The 14,642-nt window shown below is 43.5% G+C and overlaps 1 protein-coding gene across 3 annotated transcripts in view; it reads right to left on the reverse strand.

Annotated features, from left to right (window-relative positions):
- The window catches only part of PRKDC (protein kinase, DNA-activated, catalytic subunit), a 141,565-nt gene that overhangs the window by 65,265 nt on the left and 61,658 nt on the right, over positions 1–14,642 (reverse strand). For all 3 annotated transcript variants that reach the window (XM_057737521.1, XM_057737522.1, XM_057737523.1), the window contains exons 37-42: positions 10,855–11,040; positions 10,371–10,475; positions 9,376–9,543; positions 6,556–6,683; positions 3,206–3,413; positions 305–483 (exon numbers count right to left, since the gene is read on the reverse strand). In XM_057737521.1, coding sequence (XP_057593504.1) covers positions 305–483; positions 3,206–3,413; positions 6,556–6,683; positions 9,376–9,543; positions 10,371–10,475; positions 10,855–11,040 — 974 coding nt within the window. The remainder of the gene's footprint in view (positions 1–304; positions 484–3,205; positions 3,414–6,555; positions 6,684–9,375; positions 9,544–10,370; positions 10,476–10,854; positions 11,041–14,642) is intronic.

Genomic DNA, 14,642 nt, shown 5'->3' on the forward strand with positions numbered 1-14,642 from the left:
ACGCAAGGGACACGGGTTCCATCCCTGGGCGGGGGAGACCCACATGCCCCGGAGCAACGAAGCCCGAGCGCCACAACTACGAGAGCCCATGTGCCGCAACTACTGAAGCCAGCTCGCCTAGAGCCCGTGCTCCGCAACCAGAGAAGCCGCCACACTGAGGAGCCCGTGCACCACAACGAAGAGCAGCCCCTGCTCGCTGCAACTGGAAAAAGCCTGGTGTGCAACAATAAAGACCCAACACAGCCTAAATAAATAAAATAAATGTAACAAACTAAATACAATCCGAAATTTAGTAAAACCTTACTTAATAAGTGTCTTCGTAAGTTCGTTTCCTTCTGTGACGCATGAGCCCTGGAACACTTGATTGATTCTGGATTCCTGAGAGTGAACATCATCCTTCGGGAGGCGAGAGTACATCACATCGAGCATCTTGAAATAGCCCATCTTCTTGGTGATTTGAGTATCAAAGGTAGATTCATTCAGCTAAGAAAAGACAGCAACAGATTATCTTCGGTCCTATCAAATGTGAAAAATATTTTATTGAAATCGAAATTAATACTCAGTGCCCTCTACATTGAAAGTAATTTTAACAAAGATGTAAAATCACTTCAATAAGAGACAGCCCAGGGGCCAAGACGTGGATATAAGTATTGATGTATTATATTCAGCGGGGTGAAACTCATTTGGGACTTCTGGCCTCCAAAGCTGTGAGACCATAAGTTTCTGTGGTTCCAGGCCAGCAAGCTTATGGAGCTTTATTACAGCAGGTTAAGGAAACTAATACACACTTTGGTAGCAAGAGTTGGGGGCCGACTGCAACAAATGAAAAGAATATGTGAGGGGCTTCGGAATTGAACAGGGGGCAGAGGTGGAAAAAATGTTTGCCCTGCATGACAGAAAAAGCCTGGACTGCCTTGTAGAGACTACTGCTAGAAGTACCGACAGGAAAGGCACTGCGGTGAGGACTCAGAAGGGAGTGCAGAGAAAGCCGACATCGTCTCGGGCTGCCATCATCATAAACATAATTTTGGTAGAAATATGCACATTAAAGTAGTTGCTGGTGAGGTCTCAGAAGGATAGACGTACCAGATTTTTGGAAACCGGAGGACAGAGGACACTCATTACACTGTGGCAGAAAACTTAGCTGAACAGGGTTCTGAGGCTCTGCAGAAAGCAGAACTTGCAGGCAATGCACCTGAATACTGAGCGAAGACTTCCAGGAAAACCTGTTGGAGGTACTGCCTGGTTTCTCCTTCGCTGCTTACAATAAAATGTGAGGTGCGAAAAACTGAGACAAGAACTGTTAAGCAAAAAGAACCAGAACTTGATGATTTGGGCAATCCTCAGCCCATCCAGACTGTAGATGACGCTAACTTTAGGCGACCGGCTGTTGGGAAAGTGTGCTGGCAAGAAGACCGAGGGTGGCTAAAGAAGCGACGCCTGTGGCTCAGCACCCCACAGAAGCCACGTTGGGGGGGGGGGGGGGGCAGCACCTCTGCGGGCTCCCCTGTCTCCCGGAGGGAATCTCCAAGACATGCATGAGACACACAAGGTTCCTGAGAACATTATACCAGCTTGAACGGAAAGGGACAGAGACAAAATGAAATGAAAAAAAGATGTACTCCCCAAATTCTACAGGCAACAAACAGACAAAACTACTCAGCTGCAAACAGATGCTAACCTTCAGGAAAGAAGGAGAATGACTCCAAAGATGGAGGCTTGGCCCCGGAGGGCGGAGCACCAGGCCACAGAGCACTATTCCCAGGTCTGGAAACCTAATAGATTTGTCTGGCCGATTTGGCCACTGCTGTGGAAAACAAACGCCTTCCTTCCATCTTCTCCTGTTTGGAACAGGAATGTCTCTGATTACCATCCTATGCCTGTCCCACCACTGTGTCTTCTAGTCTCAGGGTCCACAAACGGAGTGTGGCTCCAAGGTAGGTCACACCCAGAATCCCACCCATACCTGATTTACCTGATTTAGATGATGAGATCTGGGACTTGATGCTAATAATATTTAGATGAGATTTTGGACTTAAAAGTTGACATTGTAATGGGTTTAGACCTTGGGGGATGTTGGAAGGAGATAAATGTATTTTTCAAGGAGAAACATTTGGGGAGAAATAATTGCCCCCAAAAGATACCCACATTCCCATGCCTAGAACGTAGGACTGTTCCCTTATATGCCAGAAGACATGAGACAGATGAAACAAAGCGAAGGATCCTGAGAAGGTTATACAAGTGGGCCCTAAATGCAATCACATCTACAGGCAGGCGGCAGAGAGAGAGATCAGATAAATGATGAGGCCGGAAACCACCAAAACGTCCACCAACAAGAGGAGTGGAAACAGCTGTGGTACATGTTAGCCATGAAAAAGAATGAAATCATGCCATTTGCAGCAACATGGATGGACCTGGAGATAATCACACTAAGTCAGTCAGACAGAAAGACAAACATCATACGATATCACTTATATGTGGAATATAAAACATGACACAGATGAACTTGTTTACAAAACAGAAACAGACTCACAGACACAGAGAACAGACTTGTGGTTGCCAAAGGCCGGGAGGCAGATAAGGTAGGGGTTTGGGATTAGCAGATACAAACTCCTACACATAAAATAGATAAACAAGGTCCTGCTGTATAGCACAGGGAACTATATTCAGTATTTAGTAATAACCTATAATGGAAAAGAATCTGAAAAAGAATAGATACATGTATAGCTGATTCACTTTGCTGTATACCCAAAACTAACAACACTGTAAGTCAACTATAGTTCAACTGAAAAAAGAAAAATAGTGGATTTTTTAAAAAAGAAGAGGAGGAGCAGCAGGAGGAAGCCAGGTAGCCAGAGAAGCACAGGGAGGAGCACCGTGGCCACACACCGAGGGATGCTGATGCCTCTAGACCGAGGAGCGTGTCTTCCCCAGAGCCTCTGGAGCAAGTGCAGCCTAGGAAACAATTTCTGATTTCTGGTCTCCAAAACTATGAGCTGCTAAGCCACATCTGTGATCATTTGTTACAGCAGCCTCAGGAAACTAATGCAGATACCACACACCTGCAGGCTGAGATGAGGACCCAGAGGGGACACTCCCTGAGCTACAGATGCCCCTTGCTGAACATGCGGCAGTTTTTCATGACACTGACCAAGGAGATCTGTGAACTCTCATCAATGTTCAGTTTAGTAACAGGTCACGATACCTTTATAAATCTGGACTGCAACACATTGATGGCGTCCACCACAATTCTGCTAAAGAAGTCTCTCAAAGCATCCAAGCCACAGTGCCACAGCAGAGTGAGGAGAGCTCGATCCACAGTCGCTTGGAGGGTGGCGCTGGGCAGCAGGTCGCCCCTCCTGAACATCTGGTACACGCTTTCCAGAAGGCCTAACTGTGTGACACACGAACTCCTAAGGAAAAAAGAAAGTCACATAAACATTCAGGCTTTAAACAAACGTTTCATGACGGCTTACTACGTCACAAGCACAGTAAATGCCAATGATTTTGAATTAGAAAAATAACTAAAAAAAAAAATAATAATAAATAAATAAATAAAATTATATACATATAAAAACCATGAAATACAAGAAACATTTGTAAATAAGCCATGTTATTTTACGTATCCCCAGAAATCTTTCTGCCAGTTTAGGCGTTGGGAAGAACTTCTTTCATTTACCTGCGAGTATGGTCTTGTTCAAAACACCCAGAAGGCTCTGGAACCCTCACGTATCCCAGAGCCTGAATCTCACAAATCCTGGTTAGACAATCCAGCCTCCTCCTCAGTGATGAACCACCATTCCTTCTTCCAGGGCAGAGTGAAGTCTGGCCCTTTGTTTTCCCATCTGGGAAATATGGTATATAACTGATCACCTACATGATTCAGCCTATAAACCTATAAATTAAGAATAGTTTCCTTGCCTATAAAAATAAAGAGGTTAGGCCTGAATGATCCTAGGACTAAAATCCTTTCCAGCTCTAAAATCGATGCTCAGAAGTTATATACGACTCAGAGCAAAAATACTGGATTTGAAGGTAATTCAGTCACAAAAATTTGAGGTTGCAGGACATCACTAGATCTACACAGGCTCTGCAATACTCATCTGGACACTGTCCTAGGTCTCAGTTCTCTCAAGAAGCACCCTGCTTTGAGCACAGTGGAGATGCACAGCCCTTAGAGAAAGCTGAAGGAAGGAGGAGGAAAAGGAAAAGAGCAAAAAATGGGTCAACAGATGGTTTACTGAAAAATAAATGCAAATGAGCATTACATATATGAATATATGCAGAAACACAACTGGGAGCAACACTGAGAGGCCCTGCTCACATACCAACACTGGAAAAATCCAAACGTTTGACAACACACTCTACTGGCAAGGTTGTGGTGAAATACACTTTCCTGCACTGCGGAAGGAGTGCAGGTAATACAGCCCCCAAAGGGGTGCAAAATTATAAATGTGTTTATCTCTTCAAGCACATTTAGGAATCCACTCCGCAGCCACACCGGCAAAATACAACATGACGTGCACAGAGCTATTCACTGTGCTGTTATTCTTAACACCAGAAGACGGGCCAAAAGCCCGTCAGTAGGGGCTGCTTCAAAATACTATGGGACTTTCACACAGTGAATAATTACACAGTTGTGTTTTAAAAAAAGAGGGGTGGGGGGTGGGCAGGGAGCAGAAGATCTCTACACACTGATTTGGAGTGACCTGCAGCAATCACGATGTAGAAAAGAAGGTGAGGGAAAGAAGGTGTCAGGAGAGGAGCAGGGACGGGGAGTCCCGACAACAATGCCCTGTGCACTTTCAGTGCTCAAATCACGCACATATTTTTACATATTCAGTAAGAAAATTAAGGCAAAAGAAAAAAGATAAACAACTTCTAAGATCTGAAAACGAACTAAAGCATACCTAACGAATTGGTATAATAACTGCATGTTGAAAAACACTCAAGTGATTTTGGAACACAAAATTTGACTGTATATACTCAGAGAATATATTCTAAGTAAATTGTAAATAAGATTAAAAATTTTAACTTCATCCAGCTATGATTATTCTTAGTAATAATACTGGTATTGTTATTTTTGAAAATATTTTATGTGTATTATAGGATAAAGCAATTAACTACTGGTGGAATGTTATTAAAAACAACACTGAACAGAAAAAACGACCTACAATGTAAGAAAAATAATAAAAGAAGTTAAATAATAAAAAAAAAGATAATGTTAAGATTGAAAGGGAAATATCATAATATTTTTCCTTAAAACAAACAAAGCTATTCCTAGTGCAGCCATAACCAGCAATAGTACTGTAACCCAGTAGCACTAACCCAGTAGTCTAGCACCCAGCCTTGTGGTCTCCAAATACCATTTTGCAAGGGTCTTTGGAGGAACGGCCTGACTCCAGGTCATGGTGATCCTGAGGTAATTGCTGGTAAAGGCATCAGAGCTGAAAGGAGACCTGCCCTAGAACCTGGGAACCAGCCTCCAGGCACAGACCGCCACAGAGGCAACAATCTGGGCACCGAAAAGAGTAATGACTGCAACTGACTGAAATTTACTTCTGTTTTATTTTTAAAAGTTATAAAAAAAAAAAACAAAAAAAAAAACTAGAAAAAAATTAACGAATTTTCAGAGACAACTGTAGCATTAGAGTAAGTTTTAAAATTGGGATGTGAAAAACCCTCCAATTTTGTCTCTTTTTCAAAACTGTTTTGGCTGTTAAGGGGCATTTTGCATTTCCATGTAAATATTAGCAACTGCTAGTCACTTCCTATACACAAAACATGAGGCTTGCTGGAATTTTGATACGAACTGCATTAAATCAATCAATTTAGATAGAACTGTCATGTTAACAATATTGAATCTTCCATTTCATGAGCATGGAATCTCTCTCCATTTATCGACATCTTTAATTTTTCAATTTCCTTCAGCAACAGGTTGTAATTTTTTTATGTACAAGTCTTGTGCTTCTTTTGTTAAATTTATTCCCAAGTATTTTATTCTTTTCAGTGCTATTATGAATGGTATTACATTTATAATTATTGCGTCAAATGTTCTCTATTCATATATAGAAATACCACTGACATCTGAATACTGATCCTGTAACAGACAAACTTGCTATAATTGTTTATCTGTTCTAATAGTTTCTTGTAGATCTTTAGGATTTTCTGCCTTGTGCCATCTGTGAGTAAACGCTATTTTACTTCTTTCTTTCCAAGCTGACTGCTTTTTATTTCTTTTGCCTGCCTGACTGCAATGGCTAGAACCTCTAGTACCACGCTGAACAGAACAGAACAGACATCCTTGCCTTGTTCCCAAACTCAGGAGGAAAACATTCAGCCTTTCACTGTTAAATATTTTATTGGTAGATGCTTTTTCATAGATGAGCTTTTGTCAGTTTTATAGAAAGGAGTAAAGGAGTGTTGGATTTTGTCAAAAATTTATCTGCATCTACTGAAATAATGCACTCACCGTTTTCTAGAACAGAGATGATAATCTCTCCACAGAAATAAAACATATATGGTTCCTGGAATCCCAGACTAGGAGTGACTTACTTTCTGGCAACGTTCCTGAAAGTGGACTGAAATAATTCTTCCATCACATGCTGCTGTTCCCGGCAAAGGAGGTCTGTCATCAGCTCCAACAGCACAGGACTCTGAGACAACTCCAGCGCGTCCAGAAACTAGACAAGAAGCACATGCCAACAGCAATGATGATAAGCATAATAGCTGTGTTGGATTTTTTGGCAGTTCAAATAAAAAGGAAGAGAAAATCGTAACAATTTCGCCAAGATTAACAAATGCTAATACACGGCATTTCTGCAGCTATAATGAATGGCTGACACATGATGATGTTCATTGGAAACTTGAGTTTGATTCTCTCAAAGTTTTGCAGACATTTTTCCTCTAACTGCATATGGGGTCCTGTCTTCACCCCCACAAGGCCTCTCCTCAGCTCCGGGCCCTCTGGGGGCTGTATGCGCCCTTTACACAAGCCTCTCTGCACAGCACACACTTCAGGCTGCGGGTCCAGTGTTCTCATCTCACCTCCCATCCTCCATCTCTGTGTCCCTTTGCTCTACTCTCTAGGAGACAGCTGCAATCTCATCTACCGTTGAGTGAAGGTATTTTAATTTTGCTTTCGTATATTTAATTTCCAAGAACGCTTACTTGTTCCATTTCATGCACTTGATAGCATCTCTTGTCTCCGGAACTGTACTGAACAGTCTCTTCGACGTCCTTCTCTTGCCTTGTTGACTCTGTTCCCTCTGAGTTCCTTTCTCCTGTTGGTTTACATCTTCCTTCGACTGGAAGCTTCCTTCAAACGTGCAGTGATCGCGCCTGCATTTACATTAAGAGAAGGTACTAAAGACCTACTCAGAACCTCTGTGGACACGACAACCATTTGCTGGCAGATTTCTGGGGAGCAGGAAACTCGGATGGTCCTGGCATGATGGTGTCGCCCCATCGATGACTTGCAAATTGTAGAAACACATCCTTCGGCAGAGAAATGAGGCAGTTAATCCCTCGACCAGGCCACCACATTCGAGGTGCTCACAGTGTGACATGCGTTACCTGCCTCCAGGTATGGGGCTTTGCCAGAAAGGTTAGCCTGAATCTCATGGCCAAGCTTGAAGCCTAACTTCCAGCTTAGAGGAAATACAGAGAGTGAGCGAGGCTAAAAAGCACCTCAAGGAATCAGAGAAACAGGACAGCATCCAAGAGACATGCTCTGGCTTCTTCCAAGACCCAACGTCATGGAGAAATAAAAGGGATGGGAGTGAAGTAGTTGTAGATTTAAAGACCAGAGATATGACATTCGAGGCAATCATTAATAGATCTTGGTTTGAAAAATCCAGCCAAACACAGGGATATCTGGAGAAAGGTGACCGTGGACGACACAGCACAGGGTCTGAGAGCAGCGAGAATGTTCTCAGGTCTGGTACCAGCGTGGCGCCTCCCTCTCAGGAACTGCTGCTGAAGCACGTGGAGCTAAACAGCAGGACGTCTGCAGCTAACTCACATGTGCTTCAGCCGAACACACACACGCAGCAAATACAATAGAAAGCAAGCTGCTGAGCAGAAGAGATGGTCACGTGCATGCTTGTTTACCAGTCTTTCCACTTTTCTGTATGTTTGAAAGAAACAACCCCACCAGGATGGGGAGAGGAGAGTCCACATGGGCGGGTGGTGTCTGTCAGCAGCCTTTCCACGTGCCCTTTCCATGTGGCTGCCTGGCCTCCGTTCAGGACTGTGACTGGGTCCCACAGACTGGAAACCCAGGAGCCAGCTGGAAGCCTTTTCAGACAGACTTGGACTCACAAGCATCACTTTCAGTGCATTATTTTCTTGTTACTAGTGAGTCCCTGAGGCCAACCCAAAGCCAACAGGAGGAAAACCATCAGACTGCATTGCTTAAAATGCATGACGTCTCTTTTTTCCCGATGCAACAGAAAGTCACACCAAAAGAACGCGTGGGGGAAAAAGAAAGAACACGTGGTACGGGGTGCACTGGTGCAGCCATCTCTACCCTGGCACTTATCACAGTGGGTTCTAATCGTTTCTTCCTTGCTTTACTATAAGCTCACTGAAAACAAAGACAGTGTCTTGGTTATTCTTGAGCGTGGAGATGAGTCCATCATGAGTATGGGCAAGCAGCAACCTTCCTCCAATGGTGAGCCTCTCGTTTTTCCTGCTGGCTGAGCTCGGAGTTTCAGCCGAGTATACCACTGCCCGAAATAACAACACTCACAGCCTCGCTCTCTTGTACGTGGTGACTGAGGCGTCAGCAGAATTGACACATGCAAGGTCTGGATGAAGCCCCAAAGGGAGAGAGGGTGCTCCCCTGAGCTGGAGAGGCCTCCTGGACGTGGCACACGCTGCATGACGAGGACAACGGGGAAGAGGGCACAGGAGACGGCGTCCCCATGGCGGATCCAGACCCGTACAGGAGAGAGAACCCACTGCCTCGGTGAAGCCCCTGGTGTTTTGGGAACTTAGGTTGTGTATTCAGTGAGTGATAACCACCAGATGTTTCTCAAACCACCACCACTTAAACTTCAGAAACTGAACCATATAGGTAATATTCTATTTCTTAGCTCTTTTTGGTATTATTCTTCAAAACTTATACATTATGTATTAAATATTTCACTTTTTTGGCATAAAATATTTCACAGTTTTTAATTGGGGGAAAAATTAGCCCCAAAGGATTCAGAGAGCATCTTCCTGCACAGAAAACAAGTTTTCAAAATGAGTTACACTGAATCTTTAAAGTTAGAACACTCTGACTGAATATTTCACTTACTTCTCTTCACCAAGAAATATAACAGGAAACAAGCAGTGTTTTAATTTTAGCTACCACTACTAAAAACTAACCTTTTTCATACAGTCCACGTAATTATTGTACCGCAGAGTGCCTGGGGGAAACTCTTCCGACTTCATAGGGAAATTAGAGACGATGAGCTTCTCGAGAACGTGCTTCAGCTCCTGTAGGCAGCCTCCCGTGAGGCTGGTGAAGAAGGGGAGCAGAACCAGAGCCTGGCCCTGCAGAGCGAGCACACATGTGAGACAGGCTTATGCACCCCACAGAACAAGTGCAATGAATGCCTTCTGATGAGGTTGTCAAGGAAGCACCCCGTGTGGACTCCATGACCACTTAGAACACCTTCTTGGCGGCATCAAACCCGCCAAGGGGATGCGTCCCGGATCTTGGCTTCTACTCGGGACTCATGGCTGAGCCAGGACCGCACCATGTGCACACAGCACAGGGGGCACAGCTCTGCGTGTGACACCTCCTCTGCAAACACAGCCTCTACTAGGAATGTGCTGCTTACATCTGCAAGGAAAGGATCTCGTGGACACCCCACGGGTGACAGCAAAAGTGACTGAGAACTCAGAGCCCCACCCTGCGCTTCAGAGGACGTGGTGCGGTTTCCTCCCTCCCCCCGGGGGGCAGGTTGGTTCCCAGACCTCCTCGTGTAGAGAAAGGTGAAACCTGATTAGTCACACAGAGCAGAAAATTCCAAAGAAATATCCTCAGGATCCAGTAAAAAAATGGCTTTCATGGAGGCCACACTTTATTGGAGTGTAAAATCTAATTACTACAGGACTTTAAAATGACAAAATCTGTTACGTATTTGGCCCTAAAAGTGACTGAGATATTTTCTATTACTAATTAATAGAAAGATGAATGATGGCCACAGAAGCCGGTGACAGGTACCCGGGGGTCACTGTGCTGGTCCCTTTGCTTTTGAATATGTTTGAAATTTTCCATAATAAAAAAACCAGAAAATATCACACATACAGAAAAATATAAAATGGGGAAAAAAATGGAGAATCTAATCTAAAAAGAAATCTTTTTAACCACCTACCTTTAAATGTAGACCCAAATTCGGATCAGCAAGTAGACTAAGGTATGTTGTAAAAACTTCTGGGAATGCACTGTGATTTGTATTAAAAGATACAGATGAATCAATCTAAAGGAGGGAAAATGAAAGCACGTTTCTATATTATGCCTCTGATTTCCTTTAATATGTTTTTCAATTTTTAAAATTTCAGAAATGACCTATAAATTTGTTATTGGGTTTCAACAGTATTTCAACCATTCCTGTTCTGAAATATTTTAAAACTATCCACTAAGACAATTCATGTAAAAGTACACTGAGAAGATAAAAGTATAAGAAATGATAAGGAGAATGATGTAAAATAATGGAAAAGTATAAAATATAAGGTAATCAGCAATTGTCCAAGCTATTTTTTACCTGTCAAATCAATGAGCTTTTCAAGAAGCCACCATCAGATTTTTAAAGACACAAGCAACAGACACAATTACATTTTCAAGGTCTCTCAAAATACCTGCAAGATTTTTGCCAGTAAGGTCAGCATGGCCGTTTTCCTGTCTGGGGAGGCATCCCTGGCCCACCACGAGTCGCAGCTCCTCCAGCTCTGCAGGATGGTACCCACCAGTCTCAAGCCTTGGTGCTTCTGGCTGGCTCGGTCCCTGAAGCTCTGATCCAACAGACCATTCAGAACGGTGCTTACCTGGGACCGCGCAGGGTGAAGAAAGGAAAACTCTTACCATCAAGGCGGACAGACACGCAACAGGATTTACTATCATTTCAAAGCTATTCTTGGAAAATGAAGATGCTATTTCTAGAATAGCTGTTTACTTCACAATTCCTCAAATCTGAAAATAGCACTTTCACATGTAAATTCTCTCACAAAGGCATACAGTGGTCCCCTTTATGAAGTCAGGCTTAAACTGCTATTTGTTGTTTTCTTAGGGCCGTTCTCCACAGGAGGGGAACCAGCTCTCTTTGATCACCATCACCACTATGTGCACTCAAGCACACGCACGACACAGGGACACACAGGGACAGGCACACACACACACACAAGGATACACGCACACACATGCACACAGGGACATGTGCACACACAGGGACATGCACACACACAGGGACGCACGCACACAGGGACGCACGCACACAGGGACGCATGCGCACATTTCCTGTCCTACCACCTTCCCAACAGTGATCTCCTACATTCAGTTAGATGAGTGAATTCAACATTCCTGCCACTGTGACAAGGTAGCGCTGCTCACAGATGACCTGAGCTGCGTACTAGCACACACTTCCCTCCTCAAACGACGTTCTGATCTCCCTGAAGTTGATACCTGATGCTGCAACTTGCAGGTTTGAACTGCGCGGGTGCACTTCACATGGAAACACACCACAGTGCCGTGGCTGCAGGAGGGGGATCCACAGACACGAGGGCCGACTGCACAGGTAGTTGTACGTTGTCTTTCGCCTGCGGAGGGACAGCGCCGCAGCCCCCACCTTAGCTGTTCTCAATGTGACTGTCACTGCTATCATCAAACTCTCCCAAATTCACTATGTCTCCTCCAGACGTGCAAATGCATCAGGGAGGCTGGGAGCCGTCTCTGTGGTGCCGTCTCGGGAGGGTCAGGGATGCCCGCCCAGGTCTCACGTGGCGGTCGGCGCCTCCCCACCCTGGAGACTGGTCGGCCGACTTCCCGGACCCCACGCCCTCCCCTTTCCTGGCTTCTGCCCCATCTCGGCGGAGAACCTCCCCCAGTAGCTTCCTGGCGAGAGGAGCACAGGATACAGGCCCGTGGGGACCTGGCACATCTGAAACACCTGCACTCGGCTCTTACACATAGTAGACAATCCGCCTGACTCAGGACTCTAGGTGGGCAGGCCTCTTCCTGAAATTCTGAAAGAAGTCTGGCTTACTGTGTTCCAGGCTGCACTCTGCTGCTGCAAAGACACCCATTGTCCAGGCTCCTGATCTTTTTGAAAGACCTTTGGGTTTTTTCTCTTGTAGAAACTTTTCAGGATCTCCCAGGGAACCCCCAAGGTTTCAAATGTTCAGTAAGTCTGCTCTGTGTGGAGCTGTTTCCATACACTGCACTGGACATTTGACGGCCATTTCCATCTGGAACTCAGGACAGTCCTTCCCAAAATGTTATCCATGAAGCCTCTCCTTGTCCCGTCCTCTGTCAGGGGCAGAGGCCCTGGAACTGGACCTTGTAGATAGATTCCAAGTTTCCTCATCTTTTCTCCATTTTCTGTTCTGTCATTTTACCCTGTTCTCTATGAGAGTTCCTGAATTTTATCTTCCAAATCCACTTCATTCTTAATTTCTGATGCCTATGCTTACCTCACTAGTTTTTTCTTGTTCTGATGTTCTTTCTCAATAGCGATTCTTGTTTCATGGATACAGTATATTCTCTTACCTCACTGAAGTTTCTTTCTTTTTACCTTCCCATCTCACTGAATAGTCTCTGTTTCAAGTGCTTTTTCCCTGCCTGTCCTTTCAGAAGCCCTTCCCTCGAGTGCCTGGTGCTTCATGCAGTGGGTACCCACTGAAGAAACTGACATTGAGTGCGGCAGGCAGGGCTTACCAGCAGTGATGACCACTGGAATCAGATCTGGCTGGGCTGTGATCACAGTATCTCAATTTTTCTTAGACTTTTCAAAAGAGTCTGAAATCCTGCCTGAGGGTACATCTAGCTGACTGTACTCTGGGAGCCAAACTGAAGAAAATGGGCTAAAACCTCAAGGTTCAGAATTTGGATAGACTTTCACTTAATTTCCCCACATTCAGAAGGCATCTTTACATCACAAAGGACCATGAAAAACCACTATGAACAATTATACAATTTGCTGTTGTCCAACAACAAATTGGACAACCTAGAAAAAACAGATAAACTCCTAGAAACATACAACCTACCAAGAGTGAATCATGGAGAAATAATCTGAACAGACCCATCACTAGTAAGGACAATGAATCAGTAATCAAAACATCCCAACAAACAGAAGTCCAGAACCAGATGGCTTCAATGGTAAATTCTACCCAACGATCAGAGAAGAACTAACAACTTCTCAAACTCTGCCAAAGAAGAGGGGGAGAGGGGCAGAGGAAACACTTTCAAACTCATTTGGAGAGGCCAACATAACCCTGACACCAAAACCAGACAAGGATACCTCAAGAAAAGAAAATTACAGGGAAATATCCCTGATGAACATAGATACAAATATCCTCAACAAAATATTAGCAAACCTAACTCAATAATACACTAAAAGGAGCATACACCATGATCAAGTGGGATTTATTCCTGGGATGCAAGCATGGTTCAGTATCTGCAAATCAATCAAGGTGATACACCACATTAATAAAAATAAAGGATAAAAAGCACCTAATCATCTCAATAGAGGCAGAAAAAGCATTTGACCAAATTCAACATCCATTCACAATAAAAACTCTCAACAAATGGGTGTAGAGGGAATGTACCTCAACATGATAAAGGCCAAATACAACAAGCCCACAGCCAACATCACACTCAACTGTGAAAAGCTGCAAGCGTTTCCTCTACGACCGGGAAGAAGACTAAGGTGCCCACTCTTGCCACTTTCGTTCAACATAATATTGGAAGTTCCAGCCACAGCAATCAGACAAGAAAAGGAAATAAAAGGTATCCTTTCACTCAGAAGAAGCAAAACAGTCTCTATCTACAAGTATGATATATAGAAAATCCTAAAGACTCTATCAAAAAACTGTTAAAACTAATCTAAAAATTTAGTGAAGATATAGGATAAAAAATCAATATACAATTATAACATTCTACGTAATAGTATAAACACATAATAGTTCCCAAAAACATTTGAGAACATGAATAAAGGTTTGAATAAATTGACATACTATCAAAACCATGGCATAATTTCTTTAAAGAGGTCAACTTGGGTTTAAATTTATTCTATACACAGTGTATTACCAATCAAAATCCCTGTATGTTGTAGAGAGGGTTATAAAGAACTTGGCAAAATGATTCTAAATTTAACTTTGAAGAATAAACATGCAAGTATAGCTTGAAGAATTCTGAAAAACAATACTAAGGAGGACTACTGCCTTAACAGATGTTAAAATGTATCTTACAGTTGCTGAAATTAAAACAATGTAGTCCTGGCCGAAAAACAGATAGTTAAGTAGCAAATTAAAATAAACAACCTCCAACCTAAATTTGTATAGAGATTTGCATTTGAAAAAGTTAGAGGGGAAAAAAAAAAAAAGAAAAAGAAACTTGAATTAGTGAGGAAAATATGCATTCGTGAATGAATGTT

This window comes from Hippopotamus amphibius, chromosome 5, assembly GCF_030028045.1.
Source record: "Hippopotamus amphibius kiboko isolate mHipAmp2 chromosome 5, mHipAmp2.hap2, whole genome shotgun sequence".
Taxonomy (NCBI): domain Eukaryota; kingdom Metazoa; phylum Chordata; class Mammalia; order Artiodactyla; family Hippopotamidae; genus Hippopotamus; species Hippopotamus amphibius.